This window comes from Nyctibius grandis, chromosome 4 (assembly GCF_013368605.1).
Source record: "Nyctibius grandis isolate bNycGra1 chromosome 4, bNycGra1.pri, whole genome shotgun sequence".
NCBI classification, from domain to species: Eukaryota; Metazoa; Chordata; class Aves; order Nyctibiiformes; family Nyctibiidae; genus Nyctibius; species Nyctibius grandis.
The window spans coordinates 74,390,465-74,418,308 of NC_090661.1; the positions used below are offsets into that span (position 1 = coordinate 74,390,465).

The 27,844-nt window shown below is 39.9% G+C and overlaps 1 protein-coding gene across 3 annotated transcripts in view; it reads left to right on the forward strand.

Moving 5' to 3' along the window:
• Positions 1–27,844, forward strand: part of BMPR1A (bone morphogenetic protein receptor type 1A) — a 90,791-nt gene that overhangs the window by 47,828 nt on the left and 15,119 nt on the right. For 2 of the 3 annotated variants that reach the window (XM_068398628.1, XM_068398626.1), the window contains 3 exons: positions 12,350–12,399; positions 12,958–13,164; positions 27,530–27,692. In XM_068398628.1, the coding sequence (XP_068254729.1) occupies positions 13,098–13,164; positions 27,530–27,692 (230 nt within the window). In that variant the 5' untranslated portion in view covers positions 12,350–12,399; positions 12,958–13,097. The remainder of the gene's footprint in view (positions 1–12,349; positions 12,400–12,957; positions 13,165–27,529; positions 27,693–27,844) is intronic. The other variant, XM_068398627.1, reaches the window with a different exon arrangement.

A 27,844-nucleotide genomic window follows, 5' to 3' on the forward strand; every position in this document is an offset into this window, starting at 1 on the left:
TCCTTATGTGGACATACAGTCTCATGAAAAGAAAGCATACTGTCACCATTTCTGTGACTGGAAGAAAAAATAAAAGAGCATCTGAAAAGATCTTTTGGTAGTCTTGAACCAGTGAGAGTGGCTAATCCTGCTGTTGTTTGTTAGTTGGGTTTGATAGGAATTCAAAGTCCAGTATAACATGTACTGCAGACTTGAAAGCAGCTAAGTTTCCTAATTCCTTGGTCTTGTAAATGTTACTTTTAAATGTGTTAATGCATCTGAGAATTTTACAGCTGGTAAATTGATAAGCTGAAATGAATTCCTCATAAAACGAAAACATTCGTCTTGGTGGCAAACAGATATTTAGTTTGACCATTCACACCCAAAAAAAGAAAAACCTACTTATGTAACTCATGTTGTAACTGAAGGAAGAGGTTAAAAATTCACAATTGAAAATAAAAGGTTTTTAAAAAATAATCATGCATACTTATGTAGAAATGCTTAAACTTGAGATTTAAGCTGCTATTACTACAAGGGGAGCAGTTATAACTGAGCAGGTAATGCATTTATAGATTTGTGATCTGGGAGACGTATATTCTCTACAGTCTGTTGTACTGTTCCTCTGTGCCAGAATATTAAGAATATCAAAACTGCTTCAGATAGAGTAGATAAACAAAAATAGCTTGCTGTATGTCTCACACTGTCCTGGGGGATGTGAGTAGCAAAATGCTTCTAAGGATTATGAAAGAAGTTTTACAGTTTTCTTGTAAAACTGGAATTTGGATAAAGGATGTTCATGTACCTTGTGACAGCCAATTGATAGCTTATCAAGAAAGTTGTCAAAAGCATTAGCAGTGGTAATGTATCTGTTTCCAGGTCTGTGTGAGGGTTTTTTTAACATAGGGCAGAGCTGCATGATGATATTCAGTTGTTGCAAACTGTTGTAGAGACCAACATTTTAAATGGATTTAAAGGTGGTAGATGGGTACATTCATGGTGAGTAAATCCTTCTGTGGGTATTGGTGATATGAATAAATTTTGCAGCAGAGGAAATGAATGTAGTGGGATACCTGGAGAGAGAGCATCCTAATCATTCTCTGGGTTTTATACTCTTGCCCTAAACGCTTCTTCCTGACTGCCATTAAGGTCATGGCATAGGAACGATGCACCGATCTGCCTCCATAGTAGAGCTTTATTCATACTACAGTATTTCATCTGCTGATTTTGTTTCAGTACAGTTCTTAAATGTGTGAAAAATCTCAAAGAAAAAAGTGGAATGGAAAACATACTCAGGAATTGATAGAGGACTGGTCATTACAAGATACTGTATTGTGTTTGATAGGGAAGGTTCAATAATGATGACTTTTTTGTCTCCTTTCTTTCTGCCAAAAATAATTCTTTATTCTCTTCAACTCACAACAAAAATTTCTTCCCATTATGGGATCTGTGGTTTTCCTGTAATCCTCAATTTTTCCTTCACAAATTTGATTTGAATCACCCTTAATTCTGTCCTATTGGAGGTGATTAGTGTAGGCTAAAGAATCGTGAAAGAAAGAAGGTTTTGGTAGTGGAGATGTAGAAGGAGTAAATGACTTTTAGATGCAGTGATGGCCTTGACAGAAGTAACGTTAAGAAAAGGCAGAATGAAATGGTCATAAGAATGTGATCTTGAACGACTGGGGAATAACTGAATTGCCAAAGTTAATGAAGAGGTGTCTTAGGAGGCAGATGGATTCACTTTTAAGATTTTTAGCTTAAGGAACTGATGAGGTATTAGAGGAGATACCTTCAAGTTCAAGGGTGATGGGGGAGTGGAGAAAATGCTTGCAATAAAAAAAATAGTGTCCAGATCATTCCTGTAGTACTGAGTATGGGCAGTTTAAGTCACATGCCACAAGGGTCAAAGAGGAAAAAGTAGGGAAAGCAAGTGAAATTGATGGAAGAAGGAATATATAGTATAATCTCTGTACCTTCTTTGTTTCCTTAGGTCTTAGTCCAGTTGCTTTCTTACAATACAGAGAGAAAAGCAACGATTGGAATGAAAAAAAATGAAGGATTTTATTAGCTGAATGTGAAGTTTCATTTGATCTAAAAACAAAACAAACAAAACCAAACTGCTACCTTACATATTGATGTTTTGCTATTCTTAGCTCTGCTGTGCAACAGTTGTTGGAAAACTTTTCTTTCATAGTGTATTTAAAATAACCTTTTTGCACTAAGAAAAGAAGTAGTGTAATTGCTTGAATACTAATGGGAGAAATACTACTAAGAAAACTACTAAACTCTAAATTTAAATATTTTAATCTGATTGAGCTTTCCAGTCATGCTTCTTGTGTGTATGTTGTTTTTGAATTTTGTGTGAAAAAAATTAACAGTATTGCTTTAGCACTTCAGTGCAGGGAAATAAGGGACTATAACTGAAGTATAAATATTACCTTTGAACTCTGTCTTTGTCTACTTATTGAAAGATTACTGTGCGTGGGTTTAGAAATGTATTTGAAGCTATATTTGATGAAAGTACATCGTTTAAACTTAAGAGGAGTAGTTTGTGTGCATGTGCATACCATGTTGTTTCTGTAGTTAAACCAAGTGGATCTACAATGCACTTACGAGTTTAACTTCAGTTTGCATTAAAATGTATTCTCATCTCAGCAAAACTTGAAGAATACTAACAGGTTAAGTAAGATAGGCTCAGACACGTACATCTAGATTCCTGGAAATTTTTCCCAGAGCAATACTACTTTCTTACATATGTCACAATTAAAAATTAAGTATTGCAGATGAAAGTAGAAACTGAATGCAGCGTAGAATTCATTTTAGATTAGTTGTACTGTGGAAGCACTTTCTTAATATAGCCATCTCATTTAATATCTCTGGAATTTGTGAAATAACTCTGTGCGTGAGCATGTCATGCTTTATTATACATAAGTGTTTATCACTTTATGATACTGAGAATAACTGAATACTTTGCAGGTTCTATGTAATATAGTGAACATTGTAATTACAAGATATTTGCTCTCAGATGGATTTGGTGGGGGTTTTTTCCTTTTTTCTTTTTTCTTTTTTTTTTTTCCCTTTCTGCTTAGGCCTATTGAAGCTTTGTTAACCTACTTGTATGTATCAGAGTTCTCCTTGCAAGCTCTGGGGGTTAACTAGTGAGACAGCTTGTGAGGTTACTACCCCCAGCTGTCCACCTTTCTCTTTTGCTGGAGGTCAGTGTCTCTGTGGCAGTATTAAGCAAGTGGCAGCTCATCAGCCACAGCTGTTCAGAGCCTGGCATATTAATTTAAACTGCCATTGGTTCTGGTTTAGGCTATGCTAGACTTGCCACCGAAAATACTTGCTCACTTCTCTTGCCCTTGCTGTGGAGGTGGTAACCTCCTCGTGTTTTGCGTCTGGAGCTTGTAACCTCGTAAACATATCCCAACATGCGTTTCTAGGGTGAGTGTCGAGGCTCACAGATGACAGAAGAGCTGTTATCTGACTATTCATATAGTTCAAAAGAATTAGAAGAGAGGTTGAAAGGGTGCTTTTCAGCAATTTAAAGTTAGAAGGGCAATATAACTAACACAAAGAACAAACTTAAGTAAATGTGATTTGCAGAGTACATATCTAAAATTTTGTTTCTGTAGTAAGAACACTTTAAAGAGTGATTTCCCCCTGCCACATGTGTGTTTTAGAGGAGTGTAAAGGGAGCAGCGTCTACTACTTCGTTTATTTGGCCTATCCAGCTATTAAAAGGCCTCTTTGGAAGACTGATGGAGACGTCTTCTTTGAGACTATCTGTGTGTTATTTACAGCGATTTGTGAGAACACCTAGACAGAGAGTTTCTCCTGTCTGTGGAGTACAGTGCTTCTATGGGCATGCAAGCAGGTGAGGAAAATGAGGATTAAGGCTTACCTTGCCAAGCAGCGTTTTGTATTAGAAAATTGTGATGGTGTTGAACTTGCCAGTTTTGTCTCTGCTGTTTGTATGTATTGAGCAAATACTGTTAAAGTAAGGTTTTCTCTTGCCATTGCGATGAGGAGTGCTGAATTTGATGATTTAAAAATTATGTGGCTTGCTTATAAAGTAACATTTGCAAGTGTATTTTTATCTTGTTCACAAAACAATGTATGAATGAATTTGGACAGCAGTTATCTTAGGGGTAGCAGGAAAAAAATACATGTCCATGTTGACAGTTTTGAGTGTTTTGAGGGCAAGCAGTTTGCTGCTTGTGAAATGCTCTTCTGTTGGCCTTTTTTAATGCTAGATCACGTCACTTGCTTTACAAGGGACACCATAGTGTCTTGGTCAGATACCAGAGGGAAAGGGGTTGCAGTTGTGTAAGTAGGCAGCAGTGATTCCCGTGTTTAAGGCATCGCTACTAGCAGTTTGTAGGAGGTTGGTTTGTATTTTCGGCTGGGGGTTGTGTTGATAAGCAATGCTTTCTGTCCTCAGTAATTTGAAACTCTGTCTTCCAGGGGTAAATAAAAAAAAAAAAAAAGGAAGGGGGAGGGGGGGTTAAGGTCTCCTTTCTGTTACTTTTTCCTAGAACTTACTTATTCTCTGCTCTGTTTGGAAAGTGTATCCTTCAATAACCGAAATCATACTCACAACGTGAATGTGAGGAGGGAGGGCTCTGAGTAGCCATTATCAAGTTGACTCTTTTGACCTTGGTAATTGGTAATCTATGCAGTCGGGTATTTCTGAGCCTTGTCAGCCTTGCTTGTTTAGCATTTTATTTATTTTATTGGTATTTTACAAGTCTTGAATAGGAAAAGAGGATTTAAAGAGAAAAACCTGAAAAAAAAGAAACCCAGCCCCATGTTTATTCTTAAGGGGTAGAGGTCTTCTAGAGAGGAGCTGGCTTGCAGAGGGGGAAGACAGTATTCTTATGCTAATCCACGCTCTGGATAAGGAGCAAAGCAGCCGTGCAAACAATGGAAGTGGAGCCAGAAAGTCTGCTCTGCAGTGCAGCACGCCTTGAAAAGCATGTCAGGCTGGGCGCCCGGGCCTGCGCGGGGAGGGGAGAGCTCTGCCCGCTCCTCTGCGGAGCTGGCAGCTCGCCATGGGGCTTGGAAAAATCTTACTACCTAGAAAACAAGAATTAAGGGTGGAAGCGAGGGGAAGAAGGAGAAGAGTAGTTGCAGTCTATTTTTCATGTTTAAAAAAAAAAAACAACTATTGAATTGTCACAGCTTTGTTGCTGCTGTTTTCTTCTTTGTACCAAAGCTGAAATTCAAGTGATGGTTTTTTTTTTTTTAAATAGTAACCACTTTTTCTGAACAGTGTTCTGCATGAGGGATGTAGATTTTAGCAACGTGCCCCTACTCAGAAAGTAACTTACACTACCCTCATGTGGGCAAAGTGTTCAGATCGGAAAGTGTGCTGGAAGCTGGGGCTGCAGGCTGGCCTAAGGACGGTGTTGGGGGGCTTTTGGTTTTCTGTTCCTTGGTCCTTCTCTTGTAGGGGGAAAAAGCATGGTTTTGTGTAGCGTGCTTTGCTATTGGTTAAATTTTGTATCCGAAAAAACGCAGGCTGTTTTACTTAGGCACCATGAAATGAAAAATAAGTTCTGTAACCACCAAACAAAAACCCGGTTTCTGGAGAACTCTTCATGAGTCCCAGAATTTGCGTAATCATCTTTGCTTTGGAGATAAAAGGTAGTTGTGAATTTCTTTTTCTAGATTGGGCAGATTATAGATGTAACAGAAACTAGCTGAGACCATAGGATCTAAGTATAATAAAAGCTTACCCTGTCAGTTTTTTGGTCTGAGGATTTTTTTGAGGTAGATTAATGAACAATTGTCCTTAAATTATGAAAAAATTACTGTGAGGTTGTGAAAACATGTATCAGTCGTCTTGATAGTGCTGAAAGGGATGTTGCACTTTAGAGATCCTTCCTATGAAAGCATTTGTACTTTTAAAGGCACTGGGCCTGATTTTAGGGTCCATTGTTCACTTTAAAAAAAGTCAGGATTGAGGCCCAGCTTTTTCCCTTCCTCAGCGTAGGTATATTGTTTCTATAAAATAATTGTAATTCAGAGCCAAAATACGTGATAGGTCTTGTAGGCGGTATAGTATGACCATAATATTTTCAATAGTGACACGTGAAATTTGTAACAATTTTAATGACTTCTTCTCTTGCTGCTTATGTTTAGTGAAGGAAAGTAATTTTTTTGCGAACGAATTTTGAAAGGTTTAGGTTACTTTCCCAGTTTGGATTTGTTAGATTTAGAGATGGAATGTATGGAGATGGAATGTGGGGACTTTTCTCCTCGTTCGCATTGACTGGTATGACAGTAAGGAACTAGCAAAAATGATAAATAGATAATAAAAACATTTAAGAATGCTAGCTCCTGGATAGAATAGCGGAAGTTGATGTCATTTATGGTTGAAGGAGCATGGGTGTCTGTTTGCCAGTTGTCTTAAGGGCAGAAGCTCTCAGCCAGCTAATCACCAAAACGATGGAGTTGAAAGAGGGGAAATGGGTCAAGGTGAATAAAAATTGTGTAGTGAAATCCTATTTGAACATGCTCAAATAAGAGAACGTGTCATGTTTGTAACACACTAGGATACCTCTGAATACCTGATGGCACTGGGAAAACAATTTTGCCGAATTTCATTACTGTTAATTTAATAGCAGAAACTTTGTAGCAGTTAGTTAATTGGAATCCAGAGTAACAGTAAGACAGGCATTCAGGAGTCCAATGAGTGGCGTCCCCAATTACCTAATTGTGCTGGGCATGGTAAAAAGCAGCTAGGCTTTCATTTCTTCATGGTTAACAACTTTGTTTATGAAACAGACAGATATATCATAATTTAGTAGTTTGGCTTCTAAATTTTGCCATAATGTACACACATTTGATGTTTGTAAGCAGTGTGAAATCTTCCTTTCATAAGATTTTCGTTAGAGTATCCGAGGTGGATTTTGGTGACTTTTTTCTTCCACCTGCCCAGAAATAAGAAGTCCTTTTCTAAGACTGTGAACTCTCTTGCTGCAGAAAGCAGTTGTTAGGGCCTCATGTTTTTTGAATTAACAAACCCACCATTGCAGTACATGTGTTATAAACACGTGGTTATAGACATCCTACAAATAGATATAGTCCTTCATTTCAGTCTTTTGAGAAGTGTATAATACACACACACACACACACACACACACACGTGTGCTTCATTTAACGTTTCAGATTTTGTAGCAGTTTGTAGAGGGAGAAAGAACATTGAAATAATTTACACAGTCTTATGGCTTTTAAATTTATGCAGTCACTAATAGTTTTAAATAATTCTAATACAATCTGCAGTTTCATGGAATTGTTTTTGTGAGCTTGCTCAGATTAGTGCCTAAACAAATAGGGCCTTATTTGAAGTAATTTTTGTTGATGGCCGTGCAGACAACTAGCTTGCAATAGCCATCAGTCTTCTCCATCAACTGTATGATTTCATAGATTTTGGTGGTGGATTTACCTGCATTTTTAATTTAACATCTTTGACAGCACTTAAGCATAGCTAGTTTGGCTGTTTCAGTATGACACTTTTCTACAATTCATGTAGGCATGCCTTGCAATAAAATAATAGAAACCTGTTTAAAAATAGGCTTGTACAAGTATTTGACAGAATTACACAGTGCGGGATCTGAAACTTCTGTTTAAACTTTCTTCTTGTTATGGAATGGGTTAAATTTGACTATTTGACCTTGAAGAAGCTACAATTAACTATAGCCCTTTTTGTATAGTGAATAACAAAATGGAGTTGTAAGGGCTCTCCTGGATCAGAGTCTGCTCCTGTCCTGTCACCTGCAGCTACATGAGATGGTGGCCTTTGTAAACTAAAGATTAATTAAGTTTTTGGACTCCATTTAGTTTGAAAATCTGCCCTAGAACTTTCTAACCAGTGGTTAGGAATTGTCTTCTAATTTCTAATCTAAATAAATTTTAATGGCTAATCCATACCTAGTCGTTGTTAAACCAGTAATTTTCTTCAGGTTGAATAACTGTCTGTCTTTCCTTGTGTTTATTCCTATGTTAGACTTTCAAAGAGTAATCCTTTCCCTGCCAACTTTCACTGTATTAATCTTTTTTCTTTTTGTCTCCATTCATAGGACTTCCCTGTTCCCCAGATAGTATTATCCGTCCTTCTAGACATATGTTGAATTTATCACTCATATTGTTTCTGTGCTGTTCATGTTTTACCGTTTCCCCTGGGAAATTTCCCTAGCAAATCCTGGAGTTGTGTTTGTCTCTTTCTCTCAGCAACATCCCATGGATGTGTCTGATGTTCTGTAATCAGTTAGTGTACTTGAGTCCTTGGATGTTGCTGTCTCCTATGCATGAACTCCTGGTCTATGTGAAGCAGAAATTCTTCAGAGTTCCCAATATGCGTAACTTTGCCAGTTTCATGCTGTGTATTTCATTCCATTTCTGTGACTTCAGTTCTTCATGGGATCCAAATCTTCCTGCATAAAAACAACATTCAGCTGAATTGACGATTCATGTTTGTCAGCAAGGTTTATCAAAGTTTTACTCTTTGTGCGTAGTTCATTAACGAAAAGGGTAAGTATTCTTAAATCAAGCTGATTCAAGAATCAAGGTCCTTGAATGTCATTTGAACTACACTAGTAATCTCTTGTTCTTGAAACTACTTGTCTGCCCTGTAGTGAATTCTTTACTGTTCTTACAATCCCTCTTTTCTTCATCCAAGTTAATAATTTTCTTTGTGGCATCACATCAGGTTTTTTTTAAGTGCTAATAGAAAAGTTACTGTTGCATACTGGCTTAGACTGATAGTCTGGTTTATCTCTGGCATTCTGTTCCATCTCAAAGTTGTGTTCAAAACTGTACATGTGATTGAGGTAATATGCTTACAGTTACCTAAGTCACTTCTTGCCCCCATTACACATAGGAGAAACATTTACTATTTTTCAGTTTTGCTTTGGCAAATACATTTACTGCTGCAAAGTTTTGAAACATCTTGTCTGTTGAAATGGATTTAATGTTCTAATGCTTGTGAAGTCTGAGATTGATGTTTCTTTTTTCATGTGTTCCCCTTTTACAGTACTATCTTTGTTGTTACTTAAGCGCTATCATTCTTTATTGAAATTTGGGACAGCGCAGCTCATTTGATGTGGGGATCATGCTGTTAAGAATATTACAGAGCCACATCTAAAGAACAGTTACCACTGAACTCCCTGCTTTCAAAATTGTTTTGGACCGTATGACAGATCTTGCACACTTTAGCTTCATATATTTGGAGTCATATGGAGTGTTAGACTAGTCTAGACTGCCTTGGTAGTGCCATGAATTCACAGCTGAGCTCCAGTTCAGAAAAAAACCCCACGCATTTTTAATAACAAAAGCATTTTCTTCAATAAACTATTTTTAGGAAGGATAATAAATTATACGGTAGACAAATTGAGCGTTGTGATTGATGAGTAAATTGCTTTTTAATGGATTATAGTTGAACGCTTCTTCATGGCTACAATAGAAAAAAAAAAGAGAGATTGAGGATTTTGAAATCAACTGATTGGCTTATGGGTTTGCGTTTCTTCAGCATCACTCTGGTAGAGTGGCTTTCCAGGTGTTAATTGGTGCTTTGACACATTTCAAGTAGTCATTCAGTTGTGTTATTCTACACTGTTAATATCAGGCAGGTTTTGGAGACATTCCAGCTGTTGCTCACTTTAGATAGTGTGCCTGATCAGCTTCAGTTTTGTCAAACGTATTTTGTGTTGTTGTGGTTTGTTTCATTTTTAGTGAAAGTTATTCTCATACGAAGGTCATAGCTGCATCATTTTGGGCTGTGGCATTTGTTAGAAGCACTGGAACAGCTAGTCTATTTTTTAAAACTTTTTTTTAAGCTGTTAAACTACATTGCTATATTGGAATGCCAGGTGATTTTAAGAATGAAATGTTTTCAGACAGTTTCTGTTTCTGCAAAAGAGCAACATAGGCTATTAGAGAACTAATTGTCTTTAGTTTGTTTAGCTCAGAAACTTACATGAGAAAAAGGAAGAACAGTCCAAAGGATGGGTAAAAAATGCCTGAAATCTATTCTGATAGCTGTGGCAGGAAAGCTCTGCTGAACTTTTCTGTGGTGACTGAAAAATCTGCCCCAACCCATCCACGTCATGTTTGTGACACAGCTTTGTTGCTTCTGTAGCGTGGGCGGTAGGACACACTACATGTGTCCACACTACAGTTCACACAGTTCATATTAGGACATTTTATTGTAAATCGCTAGTTTTTCGTCAGTAGCTGAAGCTCACCTGCCCAAGGGTGAAATGTTACCCTTAGTGCTGTGGGTGCAGCAGGGCTCATCAGTGCTTGTCTGCCCAAGCCTTGCAGCCAGTGGCCTGGCTTTCCTGGCCAAGGGCAGACTTGATGCTGACAGTAGAAGCAACAGAAAGGTAACTCAAGTAATAGTATTAAGGCATCATATGTGCATTTCAGGGGAAGGGAATTGCAGCCCTGCTGGGTTTTACTTTCCACTTTTCAGGTAATCTCTTAAATGCTGATAAGCATTCGCAAATTAGAATGATGTTAAAATGGGGAATTATAAAGAACTTGTACTCAGTGTCATTTTGTTACATGTTTCTATATACATTTTTATACATATTTACATTTTAATACATATGTATCTGTGAAAAGTGAAATATTGATGAAAAGAAGATTCAGGTACAAAATACTGGTTCTAAGTGGAGCGCATTATATTCTTGAATAGGTTTGGACAACATTTTTGAAAACTACCTTAGGTTGTCTCACTGAACAAAAACCTTCATGAAATTGGAAGTGGATTGCAGTAACATGTTCTTCTTTTTTCCCCATTTTTTCTTGATTTTTTGATAACGTACTGTGTAGTACAGTGGTAAATACACATTGCACGTTAAGTTCCTGTGACAGTGATCTCTCTTACCTCGTTGAACTGGGGAGCAAGATCACCAATTTTCTGAAAGTTTAAAACACTCCTACTCTTGAAGCGTGGAAGAGTGAGAATACGTAGTCCTCACTGAAACTTGCATGGAGCACAGAAATGATTTTTAAATACTTTAATTAGACTGAGGTCTGTTAGTGGGGCTTTTTCCTTAACGGACTGCAAAAATAATACTGTAAATAAAGCCTTTGTTGTTTTAACTACATACAAGCTGTTGTCAGTTTTCGTTTTCCAGGTGTTTTATGGAGGATTGAAGTTCATTGCAGTTGAAACATGGAATAAAGCAATAATACTTACAGACTTGTGTGGCTGGTCTGATGTTTTTGTAGCTAGAAGGACGTTCCCTGTCAGCCGTCGGAAGTGGTCCTGTTTCTTGTGATTAGGAAGCGCTAAAGGGGGTGAATATTTTTGTTACCATACAGCTTTTACCTCAGCCTCGCCAGGAAGCTTTTTGTGCAGTTACCGGTGCTCGGGACGCCCGCCAAGCGAGTCATTCGGAGCCCGTCCCGCCATAAGCTGGCAGCAGCCATGGCGCTGGGGGAGCGGCGGCCGGCCCGCGGCTCGCCCCGGGCTTCCTCTGGCGCGGAGGGGCTTTGTCCCTTCATTAGGGAGAAGTCAGGGATGTGTGAAAAGTAGGGCAGGGGTCGGGGCGGCCTGCCTCGGCCCCGCCGAAATTGAAAGTGACGGACACCTCCCGGCTCGGCCGCTAATTTGCCTCCATGTTAAATGCCTCCGAAGCACTAATTAAAATGAAAAGTTCTTGGGTCTCACCAAGAGACAGATTGAGTTATTGATGGTGGAAGCGGCCACCAACAGTAATTGCAGCCCATCCCTGAGCGCACACCAGTTCTGGCATTCATGAGCAGCGCCAGGCTGGCAGGGGTCGGGGGGGTCAAGCCCACCGAAACAAGAGGCCGCCGAGGAAAGGCAAAATCACCGCTCTGTTCATCTTTGTGCTACGTCGCTTTTGTTGCGATTAACTATTTCGGTGTTTGGGCTGCTTTTTAGTCCACTGAGGCCCAATTATGCTTCCCTTGTGAATCGCTGTAGCAAGTTCGTTAAGCAGAAGGTGACCACAACTGCTGCAGTCTGAAAATGTAACTTCTTATTCGGTTTGGCTGTATGAGCTATGTGTTCACCCACTGGATGAGTAGAATTATATTCTATTTTTGGAGCAAATGGCATGTGCATATAGTAGCATAATTTTTCAGGAGGGATTAATTTGCACAAAACTTGTGAATCCAGAAGGATATCAGGATTTTGAGTTGGGAGTTAACAGAGATTTATTATTAATCTTCATTGGTGGTGTGAACTGAGCTAACTTTCTTTTCTCCAGAAAACACTCTATAACATAGTAGTCTACAGGAGGAGGGACTGGAATATAGTTAATGCTAAGTGAGAAATTAATTTCTGCATTCAAATGTTAAATGAGATTGTGCTCTTTTTTTTTTTTTTTAGAGAACGGAGTACTATTCTAGAAGACAGAAGTAACACTGTGAGTAAATTAGGTAACCAAACTAACTATTTTAGTACAAATTTAGCTTTCATCCAGCAGAGAGGCTGGGTTTTTATTGCGATAAAGCGTCTTTGCAAGCATTTTTCAACTGGTGGCTCAACGTGGTGCTGCTTTTTTCCCCGCAATATTATGGGAAGTCACCACATAGTTTCATTTTTAAGAAAAATGAGTATAAATTTTAATTTCTGTAAATAAATATTTTTCAAACAGTTTTATGTGTTAAGATGTTGAATGTTACGTATGATAGCTGTGTGTAAGTCTAAAATATATGGCTGTGACTAGTGAGTTAACATATCTAATATTTTTGATAGGAATGTAAAAACATTCCTGTGGGTTGTTATCAAAAATGTGTATTTCAGAAGAACCCTGCTGTTCAGTTGGATAGTAAATATGGCAATGCTTTCAGTTATTAATCTTAATAAACATATGCATTTTTAATTATTCTTTGCAGCCACATGGTTATGATCAGAGTGATGGAAATTCTTGAGGTTTTTTCTTGTATCAGAAATGCAAGGGTATTTTTAACACTTTCTTTTACTGTATCTTTCAGGAAACGAAGTTGGAAAATTTACAAAAGCATCTTTGCAGTCAAGCACCAAATCTTGTATTAGGCTTCACCAACAGACTAAGCTTAACATTTGTCAAGCAGAAGGGCCAGTTGCCTTGCACAGGAAGTATTAAAAGTGAACAATGACTCGATTGAGAGTTCATGAGCGATTGCTTGGAGTGTACCTGCTTGTCATTCTCCATGTTCAAGGTAAATGCGTACTAGTTGAAGTAAGTTTACATTTTTCATCTGTAACTGAGACATGTATTCCAGTGGTTGGGGTGGGGATATTTTTTGTTTGGGGCTTTTTTTTTTTTTTGCTCTTTTGCAGACAGGTGGCTGACCTGCCTGACATGCCGTATAGACACTTCCCTAAGAAGGACGTTATAGTGGTCATGTGTTGTAGTATAGATTATAGATTCGGTCTATTTTAGCAAGTGCTTGAATAGAGACAATACCAGAAATGCATAATACACTGTGGAGCGAGTTATATGAGTAGCAGAATTGAAGGTTTGACTTTCTGAATTTCAGTTTCCTATATGTGTCCATCTTTGGTCCCTTTAAACTTGACCCACTGAAGAAATTGCAGTGTGCAGTTTTCCATGCCTTCTGATGCTCCCAGCAGCCAAAAGATAGTGTGGCATAACTAACCTAAATAAACTTGTTATGCCTACTCAATGAGCTGAGGTGAGGCTGTGGGATGTTCACAATAGTCTGCGTTTCAGTTAATGAAAATGCTCGTTTGTACGTGTCACGGTTTAAAGCTGGGCTGGCGATTAAACCTGCAGCAGACGCTCTCTGTTAACCCTCCCCCCCCACCCGAAGGGAAAGGGAAAGGGAAAAGGGAGAGAGACTTACGGGTTGGAAAGTTAAAACAGTTTTAATAAACCTATAATAATGAAAAAGAGTATAATAATAATATTGGAATAATCAAATATATACAAATATATATACAAAACCAAGATCGAGCTCCCCCGATGTCAGCAACGTCACCACCGGCACTGCAGGGCAGGCTCCGGGAAGGCCCAGGCTGGGCCTAGCGACGGTCGAGAGCTGGATTCAGGGATGCACAGATCAGGATCGGGGGCAGCAGGAAAACAGACAGAGTCCTCCTTGGACACCGGCCATAGCAGAAAGAGCAAGAGCGAGCAAGAGGGGAGAGACCCTCGTGATCCCCCCGCTTTATACCGAGAATGACGTGTATGGGATGGAATACCCTCGTTGGTCAATTTTGGGTCACCTGCCCTGTCTGCTCCCCCCTGCAGCTGCGACCCCCCCTTCAGCTTTTCACTTGTAAGCAGTGAGGAATCCAGCGGTGACCTTGGTTTCTCTAAGAAAAAAGTACAGCAAGAGCCTTACTGCACAACATCCCTACCGGTGCCTCAGCGATAACTACAAACTTCGAGCGTTATCAGTCCTGGAAGCAGACACTGTCTGCAAAAACATGCAGTTAGTTTCAGAAAGTGCAGTTACTTAGAGGAGGCTTAGCTGAAAGTAAAAATCACTGAAAGGAAAATCGGCCTGGTTTAGGCCAAACCAGGACATTCCACCCCTTATTCCATACCATTCACGTCATACTCAGATCACCACTAACTTTTCATTTTAAAATATATACAGATAACATTAGTTTATGATTCATCTCTATACAGAAAAAAAAAAGTTCATCAAGTTCATTTAGTTCAGGATTGTGGGTTTCCATCTGGCTGTAATCTGGAATATGCATTCTCCAGAAACCCACAACGCCTAAGAAGGCTTGTGTTTCCTTTTTGTTAGTAGGTGGGGACATAGCTGTTATTTTGTTGATCACCTCTATCGGGATCTGGCGACGCCCATCTTGCCATTTAATCCCTAAAAACTGGATCTCCCGGGCAGGTCCCTTGACCTTGCCTCTTTTTATGGCAAAACCAGCTTTCAGAAGAATTTGGATTATTTTCTCCCCTTTGTCAAAAACTTCTGCTGCTGTATCACCCCACACAATGATGTCATCAATGTATTGCAAATGTTCTGGAGCTCCACCCTTTTCTAGTGCAGTCTGGATCAGTCCATGGCAAATAGTAGGACTGTGTTTCCACCCCTGGGGCAGTCGATTCCAGGTGTACTGGATACCTCTCCAGGTAAAAGCAAACTGTGGCCTGCACTTTGGTGCCAAAGGAATAGAGAAAAATGCATTAGCTATGTCTATGGTGGCATACCACTTGGCTGCCTTTGACTCCAGTTCGTATTGAAGTTCTAGCATGTCTGGCACAGCAGCACTCAGCGGTGGCGTAACTTCATTTAGGCCACGATAGTCCACAGTTAATCTCCATTCTCCATCAGACTTTCGCACTGGCCATATAGGACTATTAAAGGGTGAGCGAGTCTTACTAATCACTCCTTGATTTTCTAATTGTCTAATCAGTTTATGAATGGGGATCAGGGAGTCTCGATTGGTGCGATATTGTCGTCGGTGCACCGTGGTAGTAGCAATTGGCACCTGTTGTTCTTCAACCTTCAGCAACCCCACAACAGAAGGATCCTCTGAGAGGCCAGGCAAGGTAGACAGCTGTTTAATGTCCTCAGTCTCTACAGCTGCTACACCAAAGGCCCATCTATACCCTTTTGGGTCCTTAAAATACCCTCTCTTGAGGTAGTCTATGCCAAGGATGCATGGAGCATCTGGGCCAGTCACAATGGGGTGCTTTTTCCATTCATTTTTAGTTAGGCTCACTTCGGCCTCCAATACAGATAACACTTGAGATCCTCCTGTTACTCCTGAAATACTGATAGGTTCTGCCCCTTTATGATCCGATGGCATTAGGGTGCACTGTGCACCAGTGTCTACCAAGGCTCGATACCTTTGTGGTTTTGATGTGCCAGGCCATCGAATCCACACAGTCCAATAAACTCTGTTGTCCCTTTCCTCCACCTGGCTGGAGGCAGGGCCCCCCTAATCAAGAAATGGATTTGTGCTGCTCACAGGGACTGGACCTTCATTTCTCCTATTCACACTTTGGAAAAAGGAATTTGAGGCCCATCTACCCTGACTGGGGTCCTGCTCACTGGTAACTGGAGCAGCCATCCTCCTAGAAAAATTCTCTCTGGTATTTCTTTTAGCTTGCAACTCACGTACTCGTGCCTGTAGGGTACTGGTAGGTTGTCCATGCCATCTGTTCATGTCTTCCCCATAACCACGCAGGGCAAACCACAGGATACCTCGTGATGTGTTCCGTTTCCTTTGAGCTGGTCCTGTAGGAGGGCGTTTTCTCTTAACAGCTGCAACGCGTGCCTGTGTAGGTAGAGAGTCAAGTTTATTCTCGATCCTGGACAGTTTGTCTGACAGTTGTTTAAATGAGTCCTTGTTTTCCTTTGTCAGTTTTTCCACAGCCGAGACACGGGCCTGCAGTGGGGAAGAAATACTATCTTCATACTGTCGCATACAGTTAGCCATTTCATCCACACTAGGTCGTGCCATAGCATTTTCTCCCCAGACTAATATTGACAATGTATGGGTATATGTCGGTGGAGCATTCTTCACAACCTTCCGGAACATGGATCGGTTGCATTCCACTTCATCAGGATCTACAGGATCTACAATGTCCCGTGGGTGTCTATAAATGATCTCTTGCACAGCTAGTTGTCTAAGGTAGTTAATACCTTTTTCTATAGTGGTCCATTTGCTTAGGTGGCTCATAACATCATCTTTATAGGGATACCTACTCTTTACAGCTGACAAGAGTCGCCTCCAGAGACTGATAGTGTTTGACTTTCTTGCAAGCGCCTTATCAATCCCACCATCTCTGGACAGGGATCCCAACTGTCTGGCTTCTCTGCCATCTAATTGCATGCTATCCGCCCCATTATCCCAGCATCGGAGCAGCCAGGTAATAATTGGCTCACCATCATAACGGCTGAAATCTTTCCTTATATTTCTCAGGTCCTTCAGGGATAAGGAGTGGTAGGTTATCTCTACATCCGAGTCCTCCTCCTGTGATAGTTCTGCTTTAGAACGACCTTTCTTCTGTGATGGGTCTGCTTTAAAATGACGATCAAGGGAACCCCCATCTGTGTCAGGCCCTGACTCTGCCTGAGAAGGGCCCTCACCTGGGTCCTGTGATGGCTCTGCCTTAGAAGGCTCTGAGTCATCATCCTCCTCTTCACGAGCTGATTTCTTTTGGTATTTCTTCCTGGTTACAGGAGCAATTGGTACAGATTCGTTAGATGCTGGGGTCTGAGTAGATGCAGTGGCTGTCGTGGGAGTGCTGAGACTTGTTAGAGTCTGAGTAGCTGCAGTGGCCATCTTGGAGGGTGTAGCAGCTGCGGTGCGAGCTGTAGCGGCAGCACACGCTGTAGGATCTGAGGTGGCTGCATAACACCTACACCTGTCCCTGCACCGATATTTAATCTTATCCCACATCAGAAACACATTCAGGACAACCGAAAATAAAAACATGCCACCTAGACAGCACCATCCTAATTTCACAAAATCTAGAGGAACCAGCTTGGCAGAAAAGGAGAAGGTACTATTTCCTGAAGTAAAACTGGAAGTGTAATCATTAACAGAATCAGCTAAAGGACGCCTGGAGCGTGCAGATGAAGTCGCTGCTACTGATTCGCGATTAAAACTGCCCATCATTGTGTTATAGAGATAAGAGATCGGAATAGTAACTGCCCAGTTTATCACAGCATAAATCAGTATCAAACCCCATACCAAAACAATACATTTCGACCAGCGCCCACTGCTAAACCGCATGTAAACATTCATAAGAAGCAAACAATAACACAGTGCCCACGGCAGGTAAGGCATCATTGCAATACTCAACTGTGAAAGAAACTCTATAAAAAGACGAGATAACACAGTACTCAAAAATGACATCAGCATCTTCCCTATCTGTTTTAATTTCCAACCCCTCGTAAATCTCAAAGGAAGAAATCTGATACTCTCTCAGCTGAGCTCTCCGGGTCTCCTCCCGCCGGAGCTGGGATTCGACTTATCAGAGGAACCTGTTGGAGCTTCTCTCGAGCCCCACGTTGGGCGCCAATAAATCTGTCACGGTTTAAAGCTGGGCTGGCGATTAAACCTGCAGCAGACGCTCTCTGTTAACCCTCCCCCCCCACCCGAAGGGAAAGGGAAAGGGAAAAGGGAGAGAGACTTACGGGTTGGAAAGTTAAAACAGTTTTAATAAACCTATAATAATGAAAAAGAGTATAATAATAATATTGGAATAATCAAATATATACAAATATATATACAAAACCAAGATCGAGCTCCCCCGATGTCAGCAACGTCACCACCGGCACTGCAGGGCAGGCTCCGGGAAGGCCCAGGCTGGGCCTAGCGACGGTCGAGAGCTGGATTCAGGGATGCACAGATCAGGATCGGGGGCAGCAGGAAAACAGACAGAGTCCTCCTTGGACACCGGCCATAGCAGAAAGAGCAAGAGCGAGCAAGAGGGGAGAGACCCTCGTGATCCCCCCGCTTTATACCGAGAATGACGTGTATGGGATGGAATACCCTCGTTGGTCAATTTTGGGTCACCTGCCCTGTCTGCTCCCCCCTGCAGCTGCGACCCCCCCTTCAGCTTTTCACTTGTAAGCAGTGAGGAATCCAGCGGTGACCTTGGTTTCTCTAAGAAAAAAGTACAGCAAGAGCCTTACTGCACAACATCCCTACCGGTGCCTCAGCGATAACTACAAACTTCGAGCGTTATCAGTCCTGGAAGCAGACACTGTCTGCAAAAACATGCAGTTAGTTTCAGAAAGTGCAGTTATTTAGAGGAGACTTAGCTGAAAGTAAAAATCACTGAAAGGAAAATCGGCCTGGTTTAGGCCAAACCAGGACAGTACGTCTGTTGTCTTTGCAGCCACCAGTTACCAAAAGCTTCTGGAAATCCAGTTATCATTAGGACTTTCAACTCCTCTGTCAAATTGTGTTGAATTAAAAAGAAGAGTATTGGGAACCGACCAGTGTGACTATCTCGTGTTCTATCAGGAATTGAAGCTTAAGTATAAAGATTGTAACTAGTTTGTGGGAAAATTAATTTTATTATTTCCTTACTCTTTATTAGCAACTGTACCTGACAGATCTGATTCTGTAACTGCATGCAGTTGAGAGAACTGTCAGAATAGCTAAATGGTATCTGAGCTGTTAGTGGCATCGCATTCTCATGTTTGGGACATGAACAGTAGCACTCTGCATGTCCATCAAACATGTACGTCCACAGTTGGTCTCTGTGAAAGATTTCTTGTTCTCCCAGCTGTGCCCCTCTCACCTTTTTCAGTTCAGTACACAGAGCTTTCCATATATTTTGAGGGAAATAGACAAGACTAATTTGGTACTACCATTTTAACACTTGAATATAAAAGGTTTTGTAGTCTCTTCCCATACCTATATCAATCACTGCTTAGTGCTTGATTTTATTTTGAGATATTCTTTGAGCTATTTACTTTCAAGAATAACAATTCAATGAACCCGTTAAAATGGAGAGAGGAGGAAGCCTGGTAAGCACCCAAATGACAATCTTTGTTCTGTTTCTGGTGTGTACCTGCAATATTAGATTAAACGATTTAGCAGAGCTGTCTCTTGTAGCGACTATGCTTGATACATAGCCTGACAACTGGTTTTAAGAGCAGACTTGCATCAAATGTGTAATGGGCCTGCTCCTTCTAAGCCACTTGATCCTGCCTCTTCCCATGTGCTGGTATTTATCCTCCTGCCAGGGTGTATTTGGGAGCTGCTGCAGCTTCTAACCTGCGTAAGAGGAAGCACTTAGAGCACAAGACTGTACCCTTAAACATAACCGAAACCTTTATTAAGCAGTAAATATAAATGAACCAGGGATGAGCTGTCAACTACACTAAGATCCAAATTAAACGAATAGTGCCTCAGTGCAAGGAGGATCATCTTTAAGCTCTTTCAAGTACCATCCCACACACACATTCACAGCTAAGCTGTTATGGAACAGAAGTCCTCTCTGGATCTGTTCAGAATTGCACTTTGTTAAAGATACTTAAAACTGCCATTCTTCATTTTGAGTTTCCTGTGGCGTTCAGTCCAGGAGGCTATGACGAGCACACTGAAGGCTTCTGTGTTGTTGAGTACAGCCTGCAGAATGTAAACGCTTTTCTTCCAAAACTGCACAAGTGTTCCTGTATAATTGCCAAGCTATTTGAGCACTTTCATCTTTTTAGCCTGTGAGGGTGCAGAATAGTGTCTCCTAACGTCTAGGAATGTGGTTTAAGCGCTCATGTTTGGCTTGATTCACTGTGTGTGCATGCGTGCATACACGTATTTCAGGAGTGGGGAAGAACATGGGTCTTAGTTTGAAGCTTTGCCATTGCAGCAAAGATTTCAAGATTGAAAGCACCAAAGTGAACATAAATCCAGGATTCTTCCATCTTTGTTACGTTAGTTAAGTTGGGAGAGGGAAATTCTCAAGACCAGTCCCTCTTCCTGTTGTGGCCATACAATTTTTAATTGGCAAGAAATAGCTCAATCTGTTTAGACAGAAATAACCTTGTTTGGATATAGTTGAAGTTTATAGTACAGATTTACAAATATTTACAGGTAGCTCTAAGGTGATTACATTGGTAATGGGCACAAATCATAATAAAAGAAATTTTGGTGAGAAATTAGGAAAGAAATTTTCACTATGAATGCGATTAAGCATTAGAACATTAACTTCTAATAAATAATATAGCTAAACGAAGTTTAAAGACCCTGTAAATTTTTTTTTCATCTTCTAAAGAAGAAATTGCCTTGTCTTAGGAATATTTCTGACTTTCAAATCAATACTGAGCAAGTTCTGAAAGCCATGGGAAAGTTGAGCTTGCTGAAACGTTATTGCTTCTTTGATGCAAGTTGCCTAAGGGCTTGTCTTCCAACATATGAAATATGCTTGTTTTGTAGGGGTGGTGAGTAGAAAAACAGTCCAGTCTCTCTGCTTGTCCCTAGACTCATGAAGTAGTTTTTCTTGTGGGGGAGGAAAGACTAAAGTTGATATTCATCAAGTATATGAAATTTTTATAGAAAAGAGGAAATCTAAAGTGAAAAGTCTAAAAAGTGGAAAGAATTGTTTCAACCAGGAAAATATATGCAGGATATTACAAAAATGCATCATAAAGGAACCAATAGATGTGGAGAAGACACATTATGAGGAATTGAAGAGAATTCATGTGATTTACAGAAAGAGGAGGGAAAAGCAGAGAAAGCAGAAACACTCCGTGTGTGTACTTTTCAGTAACTGGCACCCGGCTTAATGGTTTGCTCCCTCACTTGTTTTGGAGGCTTCTGCAAAACAGTAGGAATTCTAGGGCTTACCAGGACCTGAGAGAAGATTATAGCAAGTTTGTCTGTATATGTGTGTGTATATGCATACGCACCAGATTCCTTAATAGGTAACTTTAAAAAGCAAGTGGCTGCATGTGTTGATTAATGTGAAAACATTCTTAGAACGACAGGAGAAAACAGAGGCAATTCAATGAAATTGTTGGTGAACAGCTGCTGTTCGGTACTATGGAGCAGGGGGACACAGTGGTTACCCTTTGGATTGTGTCTTCTTTATAGCTTATGGTACTTTTTCACTTACGTTGAGAAATGATCGAAAATAAGCTGGGGTAGCAGACAGGTAGATTTAATAGCAACCTTTTCAAGAAAAACATTTTTGTATTTCCTTTCTCTCTGTTGAAGGCCTTTGCAATATCTTTAGACCTATTACTTGCTCTGCATCTTTATCCACGTACTTGTGCTCATATAAGGCAAGAGTTTATCAGCGTCAGTTGCAGTTGAGGACTGCGGTAAATACACTTTTGTCTTCCCACTAGTGCAGGTTTTGAGTTCAGAGAAGCAGTCTTACTTCAGAGTTCTTCCCTTGTTTTTATAATGCATTGATGAGCATAACTAAGCAATATACGTAACGGAGTAGTTCACAGAATCACAGAATTACAGAATGTTAGGGATTGGATGGGACCTCGAAAGATCATCTAGTCCAATCCCCCTGCCGGAGCAGGATTGCCTAGACCATATCACACAGGAACGCGTCCAGGCGGGTTTTGAATGTCTCCAGAGAACGAGACTCCACAACCTCTCTGGGCAGCCTGTTCCAGTGTTCGGTCACCCTCACCGTAAAGAAGTTTTTCCTCATATTTATGTGGAACCTTCTGTGTTCCAGCTTGCACCCATTGCCCCTTGTCCTGTCAAGGGATGTCACTGAGAAGAGCCTGGCTCCATCCTCATGACACTTGCCCTTTACATATTTATAAACATTAATGAGGTCACCCCTCAGTCTCCTCTTCTCCAAGCTAAAGAGACCCAGCTCCCTCAGCCTCTCCTCATAAGGGAGATGTTCCACCCCCTTAATCATCTTCGTGGCTCTGCGCTGGACTCTCTCTAGCAGTTCCCTGTCCTTCTTGAACTGAGGGGCCCAGAACTGGACACAATATTCCAGATGCGGCCTCACCAGGGCAGAGTAGAGGGGGAGGAGAACCTCTCTCGACCTGCTGACCACACCCCTTCTGATACACCCCAGGATGCCATTGGTCTTCTTGGCCACAAGGGCACACTGCTGGCTCATGGTCATCCTGTTGTCCACCAGGACCCCCAGGTTCCTTTCCCCTACGCTGGTCTCCAACAGGTCTGCCCCCAACTTGTACTGGTACATGGGGTTGTTCTTGCCCAGATGCAGGACTCTACACTTGCCCTTGTTATATTTCATTAAATTTCTCCCCGCCCAACTCTCCAGCCTGTCCAGGTCTCTCTGAATGGCTGTGCAGCCTTCCGGTGTGTCAGCCACTCCGTCACACTTTAACATTGGTTAACTAATGTCACACTTTAACATTAGTTAAAGAATTTAATGTGTACTTAAACTTATTCTGCTAAATTTTGTACTTCATTGCTGTCAGTTTACTATATGATGTAATGTTAGATATGTGGTTCATCACACCTTTGTGTTCTTCAGAGACACCACAGAAGACCAGTATTTTAATCCTTGTAAATGCTAAAAATGTATTAATAGCATTCAATATGTATGAAGAAAGGTTTAGTAAAAGTTAAATTTTAAAATAGTGTTAATATGAAATATTGAAATGGACTTATTAAAGTTTGCATTGTCCATTAGTGAACTGGAAAAAAATCTGTTGAGATTTGATTTTGCTGTCATACTTATATTCGAAGATTTGATATAGAAAACAATACTGCTTTTTTTTTTTACTTTCATGCATTTTCTGAATTTCAGGTGAAATGGTTACTGAATTTAATCATATATACTAATCTGAAATAAAATAATCTAAAATCTGCAGAAGGAACTTAATAGTTGTCAGAAGCTGATCTATTGCTTGAGGACAGTATAGTTCTGTTTACCAGTGATTTCCCCAATTAATGCCTACATCTGTCTTTAAAACATGGGCAGCAAACATGTATTGTTAAATATTTGTCTGATTAAAGTTATTTTAATGGATTATTAAAAGGTTATGTATTTCTTCATGATAATTTCAGATGTAGTTTTAAGTAACTTTATTCTCTAAAAGTCCTTTTAAGTTTAAATTCTAATGTAGTGTACTTTTTAAATGTAAAGTACACGTAAAATTTTCTTGTTTCTGGCCTTTATATTGAATACATAAGAACAGAGAGTAGTCTTCTTCAGAAGTTACTTTTTTGGGGAAGGGAAGTGGGAGCAGGGGCTGGGGATTGCTAGTTGGGAAGGCAGGGGGGCAGGGCTGCCTGTCTGTGTTGAGCACTGGTGTAGCTCCTGAGAGAGCTGGAGGGTGGTAGAAGAGATTTTAAACAAGTAGTCTGTGAACGTGCTGTGATTTTTAGGAACCAGTTCTGCTAGATGGAGCTACCTCTAACGTGCCTGGTCTTTGGAGATCATGGGTTTGATATATAAAAAAGCACTATAGGGAGAATTACGGTTAAAATGCCAGACACAGGGCTTACAGAAGCATTTAAGATATTTTCTTTGCACTCATAAAAATTTTTTTCTGATTTTTTTAAAATTATTTTGTGCTTTAGGAAAAAGTACTAGTATTTTACTCAAGCTGCATCAGTTGTACCGAGGTTTAATTCACGTAGCAGTACATGTTAAATCATTATGAAAGCTTGTGATAGGCAGAAAGGTGAAATGTCCTTGTTGGAGTGGATGATTTTGCATTATCTGCGTCTTAAAGCAAGAACAAGTAATTTAAAACTACCACATAAAAATTCAAGTTATTTTGGTCCACCAACCCTGTGCGGTTTACAGGTAGAGGGGAGAAAATAATGGAGAAAGCTTTGCTGTGCTTGAAATCTCTGGGTACTGTATTTCAGTGCAGACCTTTTTCTTTTGAAGCTGTGTGTATTAATGCATAGCACTTACACCTTTGAAGATTATGTAAGATTTGTGTGTGTGTGTGTTTCTTAGCTGCACCGCAGAGCTGACAACTGCATGTGTCGTGGAAAAGAAGCCATTAATTACATCATCAAGTAGTGTAGTGTCACAAGATCCCTAAAATGTAATCCTCCCTTTCTCTGTCCACCCAGAAGGAAGATAAAGCAGTGTGAATGTTTGAGAGGTGGAGTTCTGAGGATGGGAGATACTGAGAGCACTGGTGCAAGAAGGTCAGGTGGTTCCTGAAGCAAGATGTCATTTAGGCATATCCTTCATTCACTCTTGTTCCTTTACCCAGTATCTATTAACCAGGAAAAACAGCAGTGAAATATCCTGTGACCCCATTTGGGTCTTGATCTGCCCTCTTAGTGTCTCAGGTGAATGGAAGCCAAGTCATTTTCCACATTCTACTCCCTTCCCTATACCTAGCATCTTTAAGGTAGATATTAATATTTCTTGAAATGCTGAGGATGAATTGTAGTAAAGGATACAGTTAGGGATAATACCCAGATGGGGGCTATTAAAAACTTTCTTCTGAAGTGATCCCAAACAGTCTCAATATTTTCCTTTTTCTTCCTCCCCTGGATACTCAGTTAAATTCCTGTTTAATAAGAGTTCTCTTTACGGTCTCAGACAGTAAAAATGCAAGAGTGAAGTGGTTTCCGCCCCCTCCTCCCCCGCCCCTTCTTGTGCAATTCAGATGTTCCCTGAAGAGGAAAACAGGCTACCATGGAGTATTGTTTCTCTTTCACATTACAAAGATCATGAAATTGTAGTCTGTTTTTGCTTTGAATGAAAATCTTTGCCTCTATACTGTAAAAAAGGCAAAGATGCTTATTCTTTGAAATATGGCTATCTATTTTGGATTTTATTTGATATGTGTTCTTCATAAATCTTGTTACACAATCCATCATAATACATTAAGAGGAAAAATGTATTTCATCTCAGTTTTAGTATAAAAGGTTGGTATACCTGTAGTCACGCTTCATTGTTAGTTTACGAAGAATAATACTGCTTTAAAAGATCCCAGACCTGCATCAAAATTTTGTTCTTTCTCTTCTGAGCGAGGAGAAGCTATACTGCAAGGGTTCCTTGATTTCTCTTCTAAGAAATTGAAAAAATGCTGCATTCAGTGCTTAGGGTAGGAAGATGGATGACTGACTGAGACATAGATCATAAAGCATTGAGACTTCTAACATGTGGAATGTTGCTGAAGATAAAGGGGGTTTTATAATATTAATTAGGAAAGATACCTTAGTAGTTCAATAAAATTAGAAGGAAAGACAATATCTGTACATATGCAGTGGCCTTTCCTTTAAATATTAAGTAGAATTACCTGTTCTCTGAGCAGGTAAGGATCTCGTAAATGTGAATACAGAATGTTGTGTAACATCTGTAGCACAATACTAAAATGAGCTTTCAGTTTATGCTGGGAAGAAATCTGTAGAAAGAGAGGAGAGATGGAGGAGCTGCTATTTCATACATGCAAAACTCCTTTTGGTTAAATTGGAAATACCTGTTGCACAGGTAAACTCTGTGTTATTTGAGCACTGGACCTTCTTCCTTGTTAACGGTCAGTACATATCGGGAATATTTAACTCAGGCATTACTGAAGTACTGTTTGAAAACTACATTTCACATAAAACATGGCTAAGTGATGTGAGGATGGTGCTGTACTTTATTAGGATATACTCTTAATTGTACTTGGAAAAGTCACAATTTCATTACTTTCAGGGAAATTGCTGTATTGGGACAATGCACTGCGTGTGCTATATTAATTACATAAGGAAATCTGCAAGTCTGCTTTTTTCAGAACAATAAGGTCAGATTTCATAAACAATCACATGTTTGGCTGAATGATACAGTGGGTGTTACAGTAGTAGCATGATACAGAGGGTGGTATCTGCACAGGGTTTTAATCAAGTTTTTCTGCACATCTTTCAAGCAAGGTACAACATGAGGGTAATGTTCTCATTACTCTACAGCCAGTGTTTGGTGGGTTTGGCAGGAAGTCACAAGAATCTGGTAAAAGAAACCGTGAGTTTCCTGGTCAAAATATTTTTTTTTTTATTCTTAGATAAATTTTAATTTTTATTGTGACTAAAATCTTTTTGAGAGGTGCTGAGGTACCTGCACTTTTTTAGTTACAGCTGAATTTGTAAAAGCTTCTGTCGGTCCTAAATGGCTGTTCTCTTATCTTGCGTACTGAGCCTCCTACAGAGACTTGCTGGAAATTGTGTCAGTGCAGGTGATAGGCTGTTCACAACTCTCCTAGCTTTATTTAGTTCACATCTGGAGGACTTAAAGCCAGGAATACTGTTAGATGATGGACAGAAAGAGATTTTCTGTTGGTAAAATTATGTGTGATAAAGCTGGAGGAGGTGGATGAATGTGTTATCATTTCATATAGTGGTCACAAAGCATATTCCAAATGAGGCAGATAATGTTCCTAAATTCTTTTTTCTGGATGTTCTTCGCTAAGAAGAAAACAGACGGAATTTTTCTTCTGAATGCCTACATTCACAAAAGCACTTTAATAGTATGAACTAGAGCAAATGATGCTCAACTCGTCTACTCTTGAGAAATTGAGGGCTGCTTGGAACATAATTTAGCCCTATTTTTATTCTATGAAAGCTCGTTTGTGTGGATGTTCATGTCATTTACTGAAATTTAATTTGCAAACAAGATTTACTGTAGCTCTGTTTTGAAGTACTAATGCATACAGAGATCAAAAAACCCAAGAGATTTTGGAGTTATTACTGCTCTTCTATGAGACCATGAATCCATAAAAAATGACTTCAGTTCAGAAAATTAGAAAATTGCATATTAAGTACGTTCAGTCATGCATAAAATTATACTGTTGTGGTTATCAAGCGGTCAGCATTTTGGTTTTCTAAGCACGTGAATGAGAAAGGCTTTCTTCAGAAAATTCTTACCAGTTACACCACTACTTTTCTGCCCCACCTCAAAAAGGGAAATATCCTCTTTCTGTTTATATCGATTATGGTTGGAAGGTCTTCTGTTAAGATACAAAACGTTTGAGCTGGGCATTTCTAGAATAAAATTATTAACTCAAAATTTCTGCCATAATCCTGGGAGAGGAGGTTTTTATGTCTTGCATAATTCAATTATTTGTTAATATAATTATTCTGTTGTGTGTTTTGCCTCTAAAGCTCTTGAACAGTTATCAGAGAGATGTAAAAATATTTTCTTTTTTTTTTTTTTTAAATGTCCAGGTCAAAATCTAAACAGCATGCCTCATGGCACAGGAATGAAGACAAATCCTGAACAAAAGAAACAAGCAAATGGAGTAACACTCGCTCCAGAGGACACCTTACCTTTTCTTAAGTGCTACTGCTCAGGACATTGTCCAGATGATGCTATTAATAACACATGCATGTAAGTATTGCGTTACAGGATAGAAGAGGCTGTCTGAAGAGGCTCGTTTTTGTTCGTGGGAGAGCAAATTATCTCTCGAGTGCTGACTGAGGCTCTGTCAGGTGATTTCACCATAATTGATTAGAAACTCACTGGTTCTTTGGAGAGCAGAG